Source organism: Notothenia rossii, assembly GCF_949606895.1.
Source record: "Notothenia rossii genome assembly, chromosome: 1".
Taxonomy (NCBI): domain Eukaryota; kingdom Metazoa; phylum Chordata; class Actinopteri; order Perciformes; family Nototheniidae; genus Notothenia; species Notothenia rossii.
Genome location: NC_136912.1, coordinates 18,199,286 through 18,206,648, shown reverse-complemented (window position 1 = coordinate 18,206,648; position 7,363 = coordinate 18,199,286). Strand labels below are relative to the sequence as shown.

General features: G+C 43.5%; 1 protein-coding gene across 2 annotated transcripts in view; it reads right to left on the bottom strand.

Moving 5' to 3' along the window:
- Positions 1–430: 430 nt before the first annotated feature.
- Positions 431–7,363, bottom strand: part of LOC307031198 (myosin-10) — a 59,083-nt gene continuing 52,150 nt past the window's right edge. For both annotated transcript variants that reach the window (XM_079668086.1, XM_079668087.1), the window contains 10 exons: positions 7,056–7,268; positions 6,786–6,947; positions 5,947–6,075; positions 5,378–5,466; positions 4,893–5,016; positions 4,591–4,680; positions 4,339–4,457; positions 3,932–4,040; positions 3,656–3,828; positions 431–2,993 (listed from right to left, as the gene is read on the bottom strand). In XM_079668086.1, coding sequence (XP_079524212.1) covers positions 2,846–2,993; positions 3,656–3,828; positions 3,932–4,040; positions 4,339–4,457; positions 4,591–4,680; positions 4,893–5,016; positions 5,378–5,466; positions 5,947–6,075; positions 6,786–6,947; positions 7,056–7,268 — 1,356 coding nt within the window. In that variant the 3' untranslated portion in view covers positions 431–2,845. The remainder of the gene's footprint in view (positions 2,994–3,655; positions 3,829–3,931; positions 4,041–4,338; positions 4,458–4,590; positions 4,681–4,892; positions 5,017–5,377; positions 5,467–5,946; positions 6,076–6,785; positions 6,948–7,055; positions 7,269–7,363) is intronic.

The window sequence follows — 7,363 nt, the reverse complement described above, 5'->3', positions numbered from 1 at the left end:
GCCTCATATTTTCGACAGACTATTCTATGGCATTTTTCATATTTTTGATATTATATTGCCATCTTTGTCCACTTTTGATGATATATTCTACATGCTATTATATACATTTGTCCTCGGCTAGACTATGACTTTCTTTCATGATATTTTTCGGACATACTATTTCATTATTTTTTTGACATAGCATAGGACCACCTTTCATATTTCTGACGTTTTCATATTTTTTCAACATACCATACTATAACTTTTTCTTCCTACTTTCGACATGACTTATTTTCATAAATGTTTTTGACATACAATGACTCTTCATATTGCCGACATACTATACTATTACTTTTTATATGTTTTGACATTTTATAAAATAACTTTTTCAACATACTATTAACTATAAATCCCCCTTCCCCTCCGCCAAACAAAACAGCTCAGTCACAGCTACAATGAATATGCTTTATTTTCCTTTTACAAAACAAACAGAACAAAAAAATTACCGTCTAGAAATACAGGTATACAAGAAATAAAATGATGGGAGTATTTGCAATTGGATGCCTGGATGTCAACAGCCAGCTGGATAATAATAATAATAATAATAATGATAAAATAAAAACGAGTTAACTACTTGTGAATGTTAAAGCTTTAAACCAAACAACAACCAATATCCTGTGCAGAGCGTCACTTCCCTTCAATGACTTCAGCACTGAGAGGTTACTTTAAATCTCAGTGCAGAAGTCATTGGGGAATCCAGCTGCTGCTCACTGTAAAGATACTGTAATACTGATCTGACCTAAACACTGAAGCTAGGAGTTTATTATGAACACGGAGGTACACAGCGGGTATGATATGAAGCACAGCAAAAATACAAAAGAAAGAAAAAAGTTTAATCGTTGAAGTTCTCATTGGTTTACCTGTTTAATCTTTCTGTACTGAAATCACTGCTATGTTCCTATTTAGTGTCTAAGGCACTCTTAAAGAAACATACTGTTTACATTTAGGAGAAGGGCAGAGAAGTCCGCCGTCGACAACCATCCTAATCTGCTGACTCATGATAAAGAAACTACGGTTGATGGATGGATATGGGTGTTTTTTACGCTGTAGTAGTTTAACTGTTAATTAAGAGTAACACAATTGTTCAGCCGTCCATCACCTGTGGGTACTAAGTGCTTAATGTATCAGGACTGTCAGGAGTATGGAGGCTTCAACTCAGAACCATGGCATGTTTGTTGGCATCAGGTCACGTTACATTTGAGGCACAGAGTGGAGCGTTTTTCTGAAAAGTTATTACAGATCAATCCCTAAGAGCACTCCGAAAATCCCAAAGAGACTTCTAACTGGAGAGAAATGTTCTGTCTGTCACACAAACAAATGTTTTCTTTAAACTTTTTAGATAAACTTGAATAAAAGATGAATACGGTTAATTGATGGAGTCTCTCTTTAAATGTTTTGGATTTATGATGGATCGATCCAAAGGAATGGAGCTTTTCAATTTGTTTCCTAATGTTGTATCCATACTGCAAGTCTGCATGTCTTTTTGAATTTCACAAGGATGTATGAAAATATAAAAAAATTTAATATGAAAAAATATAACATCATTTGTTGCAGACCCTTATGAATGTGTGACAACTTGGGGGAAACCGTTACAACTGTTCAATTGAATTTCTTTGTTATTTCTTTCATCCATATTGACATTAGAGTCTTTGGAAAGACTGAAGGTAATTCAAATCTTTCAAAGATTGGCAGGTAATTCTTTTACAGAAAAACTCATGCTTCAGCTCTGTAGTTTAATTGAGTGAGTCCAAACTGGGGCCCGGCACAAACTCGGAAAATATTCTCACTACGTTTCAGACGGTCAGCATTTCTAATCAAACCACCTGTTTAGCCTCTTTAGTGCTTCCAGTAAGAGCTTTTTTTGTTCTGTGTTTACAGTTAAATTTTAAATATATTTCCGTGCATTTTCCAGCATCTTTCTCACCATCCACATTAGAGCATAATACAGAATGTGTTAACCCCTATGAGTTATGAGGTTTCTAGTTAAAACCCAGCGACACATTCTTTCTTTCAAAGTTGGGATGAAGCAACAAACACTTTTTCACAGTAATACACTTACAATTTAGAGTCGGCTCTCTTCTATTGCATGTCCCGAGGTGTTTGGGGTTCCTGCAGACGCTGTCCGGTCATCAGAAGGAAACTCATGCAACAAAAGCAGCCGGTGAGGCGACCCAAGGACACGCTGACCTTGCACTGAGAGGAGGGAGTGAGCGGGGAAAGATGGCTTTTACACAACTAGTGAGCAGAACACTTAAAACACCAGAGTGAAACACGCTTCGTTGAAGTCCTACATTTCCAGTAAGGGGTGCGTTCACATACGTTACATACTTAATGTGTGTACACAGCCTCCACCTACTGTTTTATATAAAAAGCACTTTGCACCTAAGCTTAATTTCTCAATAAGCAGATAACTTCGGGCCTGATGATGGGATGAGTGTTTCGTCGTGACGCTGAGATGATACATGGCCGAGAGACGAGCCAGGACTGGCAGCTTGCCGGAAGGGAACGGAGTAAGGCAGAGTTGTCCGTGGCCCCTGAGACCCTCCAGGACTGGAGGCGTGGCGTCAGGGGAGGGCGATGGATTTTCCCTGCAGTGTTAACCGATACAAAAAGGGCTGACAGGCGGACTCCACCCAGCGTGACCAAAAATCATCGCTCCAACCGTCTGTCCAGTCAGGGGTTTGAAGTGAGGAAGAGGATGGTGACGCCATGGATCTATCTGGGGGGAGAACTAAGCGCCGGTGGTGAGGTGGAGGTGAGTGAAGAGGCCAGGGAGGGGGCGAGGAATGAGAGGGTGTTTCTGTGTTTACTCGGCGTTGGTGGGTTGCGTGTCGTTGAAGTCTCCGGCGCGGCTGTCGGCGTCGTCGTCCGACATGTCGACGGAGGCTCCGTCCAAGTTGAGGTTGCGGCGGCCCGAGCGGTTGGAGGAGAAGCTGCTGACCGGACCGCCACGCCTGGGAGGAGCGAAGAAGACAAACTTAAACCTCTGATGCTTCAACAAGTAGTTCAACATTTGTTTGTGTCTGTGTGGCAAGGAGGTAGTTAGCTTAGCATAAAGAATGGAAGTGGGGGGAAACTGCTAGCCTGACTCAAAGTTATAAAATCTAGGTAGCAGAACCTCTAGAGCTCACTGGGGCTTGTTACATCTTGCTTGTTTAATCCATCAAAAGAGTAACATGTTGGAACTATTCTGTACGTATGACACATGGCCAGAATAGGCTTTGTACTTGCTGGGTACGGATTAAACAAACAAGATGACATTAGAGAATATAGGTATTGATATTGTTAAACTTGCGAGAGAGTCAGGCTAGCTGTTGTGAGACTTAGCGCCTCCTGGCTCCATAGAAGTGTGTCTGTGTTTCACTAAATGCCAGCCTATTTATTCCCTTTTCAACCTGACACACGTAAGGTAAGCCTTGCAAATTCATACACAAGCTAAAAATAGATCAAAATGGTATAACTGGACACCAGTGCCACTAACATAGCAAACCAAACTTCTGTATGTCAAGAGTTCATATTTTCACACAAGTTTATTTATTTTATTCCATCTAACTTTAATGTTGTGACTTTATCAGTTAATTTATTTTTTGTGGCAGTGCACGTTGCCTCTCCCTACCGGAGGCGGTTCTTGAGGGAGTTGACCTCCCGGGTGAGCCCCTCGCTGCCCTCCGTGGCGTCGTCCAGCTCCCGCTGCAGCTTCCTGCGGGTGGCGTTGGCGCGGGTCGCTTCCTCCTCCGCCTCCTCCAGCTGACGCTTCAGCTGCTTCATGCGAGAGTTGGCTTTCTCCATCTGACGGACACATGGGGGAAACAGGCGGGCACAGAGAGCGGTTGATGGTTGGCCGGTTTACCCTCCTGAGTGAAAATACACTTTGACTCTCATTACGCAATACCTGCTCCTTGTATTGGTCGGCATGACGACGCTCATCCTCCACCTGCATCATCACCTCCTTCAGTTTTTTCTCCGTGCGACGGACAATCTTGTTGGCTGCTGCTCTCTCCCTGCAGGTTCAAACAGACAGGAGACATTACATCCTGTACATGATGAATGTAGCAAGAGCAGACACATCTCTAACTAGCAGCCTCAATGTCTTTAAATACATGTTGGGATGTTTACTTGTTGTTGAATAGACATTTTTCAAATCAAGTTTATTACATATTTTTCTCTTTTCCAGTTTTTTATTTTAATGTCTGAACGAACTTCTGTGACATCGGGATCAATAAAGTGTCTATCCATCTCTCTCCTCAAACGGATGCAGCATTTCCTCTGACATGCTGTGGTGATGAGCTCGTCTCATACTTTGCCTCCTGCTCCATCTGCTCCTCCAGCTGCAGGATCTTGGCCTCCAGGGCAGAGATGGACGCCTTGAACTTTAACTTGACAGTTGCCTCCAGCTCTGCCAGCTTGGCTTTCAAATCCTGCGTTTATAATATGTAAATGTTAGAATTCTGAACATTAAATATGATACATACCTACTTACGAACATAACACGTGACTTTTGGCTAGGTTATATACCATATGTGCTAGTGAGTTTAACAAAGTATACGAGACCTTGTTCTGCCGCTCCATCTGTTGCCGAGCGTTCTCACTCTTCTGTGCGGTGCCGCGTTCTGTGGTCAGCTCCGTGTTCAGGCTGTCGACCTGAGAGAGAGAGGAGAGAGGGTCGGGTAGATGCACCGTGGGAACTGATGCCCCGTGGGAACTGATGTATTGAGAGTTACAGCTTTACTGAACACCGGTCAGAGGGTGTTTGCTGATGGACCTCAGTTAACATGTTGTGTGTGTTTCTTTTCTTTTGAAACATGAAAGCAAGCGGCTCCATGAAGCTTCCTGGTGTCTCAGGTGCAGTGTACCTGGAGGCAGGACTTCCTGAAGCGGTCGTTGAGCAGCTCCATGTTGCCCTGCTCCTCCTCCAGCTCCTCCTCCAGCTGGGTGATACGAGCCTCCATCCTCCTCTTCTCCTCCAGCAGCGAAGACCTGACACACACATTTCATTAATGAGACATGCAGGAACCCTGAAGGGGAGATTGAATACCTTTCCAACATAATTCATAAAGGCAGGGTTGTACAAAAAGAGCGTAATGTATTGACTAATGTTGCATGGTTTATTATATCCCATTTATCATACTCAGAGAGCGATTGATCGATGTGCACAGATTGCTGAGTTCCATGTTTAACCAACCCAAATACTTTCCTTACAGCAATCTATAAAACAAAGTGGACATTTAATCTTAATTTGTTTTAAAGATGAGCAGATGATGTGTAAAAATACACTGCTTGCTCAGAAATGAATGTGAACGCACATTTTTCAAATATCAGTAGAAACAGAGACACTGACTTTCCAGAAGCGCTGTTGGAGATCTCATCAGCCAGCTCGTCCCTCTCCTGCTCAGCATGTCGGCGGGCCCTCTCTGACGCTGCGTGGTCCTACACAAACAACACAACAACAACAACACAACAACACAACAACACATGAGGATCAGAACAGAGAAGATATTTTTCCACAAAAAAACGGAAATGAAGTCTGACTGGAACTGATGAAAAGTGAATACATAGTATAAGCAGGGTTCATACACGCTTTCAAATACCTCGTCATTTAAATGCCATTTTACGTTTCATTACTATACGATACAGTATGTATTATCATTATAGTATTACTATTTTGGCGATTAGATAAAATACAAATTATATTTGATGCAACTTTAGTTACATTTCCATGACTTTTCCAAAACTTTTCCAGGGCCTGGAATTAGCATTTTGAATTTCCAGGTTTTTAATGACCGTAAGAACCCTGCATAAGTCACTTTGCCTGTCATTAATAAAAGACATCTTACACAGGTTTTACCAGACATGATCTGATCTCTAATTTAATACATTTGACATTAAATGAATAATCTGGAGCATGACCTCCTGCAGCTGTAGGATCTCAGCTTCCAGGCCCTTGAGTTTCTTCTCGTTCTCCTTGGACTGGGTGAAGATCTCGTCCCTGGAGGCTCTGGCCTCCTCCAGCTCCCTCTGATAGTCCTTCGTCTGAGCCTGCAGAGACAGGGAGGAGCAGAGAGTCAAACGCTGACTCAGCAGGACAGGGACCACTCAGGCCAGGGGCTTTTATACTCTGAGGTATCCAGATGCATACCAGCGTAAAAACAACAGGAAGTCAGTTAGTTCGTTTCGTCGATCTGATTTGGCTTGTCAACACGGTCAGCAGTAATGACAGCAGCTGACACGCGGCTGACGGAGCCCATTAGGGTAATCTGAGACCCTTCAATTAAATCAGAGCACATAAGCATCATATGTTTTTGTTTCTGACTTACTCACACTTATCTATAATGCCCATTGTGAATAGACAGCCTGCTTAGAAATCATTGAGGAGCCACTCATATCAAAAATGACCAGAGAAACCACACGTTCTTCAGTGTCGAAGTAATGTAGAGATCATCCGTGTGTAAACTGCCAACATTTCCAAAACGTAAAAATGTATAGGCTAAAAATAAGGCTCACGTTATAGTCGACAGCTAACTCACTGACTCCGTAGCAAAGAAGTAGTTGGTGTTAGCTCCCCCAAAGCATCATGCAAGCTAAGAGCATGATTATCCCAATAGAAGTAAGACAAAGAATTATAACCCATTAATAACCTTGTCTGAAACGGGAGTCATGACTGTTTTCTTAACAGTAGTGAGGTTCAGTTGTTCTTCTCTAGAGATTCCTATGCTCACAATCTGACCTGTGTACATGTGTGTGTGTACCTGTAGTTTTTTGAGTTGTTTGACAGCCTCGTCCCTGCCTTTGTTGGCGGCCTGGATCTGCCCCTCCAGCTCGTTCAGGTCCATCTCCAGCTTCTTCTTGGCGGCCACGGCCAGAGTTCTCTGCTTCCTCTCGTCCTCCAACTCTGCCTCCATCTCGCGCACCTGGAGGAGTAAAACAACACGGCATGGCAGGTGGGAGCAAGTGTTTCAGCACTCGGTGTAAAACACCTGATAAAAACTGCCAGGTCATCATCTGTGTGCCCCGTGTACCTGCTTGACGAGCGACCTCTTCTTCTCCTCTCCCTGCTCATCTCTGGCCGTCAGGTCTCGCTCAAACTGGGCCTTCATGGCCTGCATGTTGACCTCCAGGCGCAGCTTGGCGTCCTCTGTGGCCTGCAGCTCGTCCTCCAGCTCCTCCAGCTGAGTTCTCATCTCCTCCACCTGCTGCTCCAGCGTCCGCTTGGACTTCTCCAGTTCATGCACCTGGACGCACCGACAGGGAAAACAGTAACATGAGCAAGAGAGGCAGGAGCAAAGAGGATTTCAAGAAGGAAGAATAATCTTTAAGAGTTTTATGT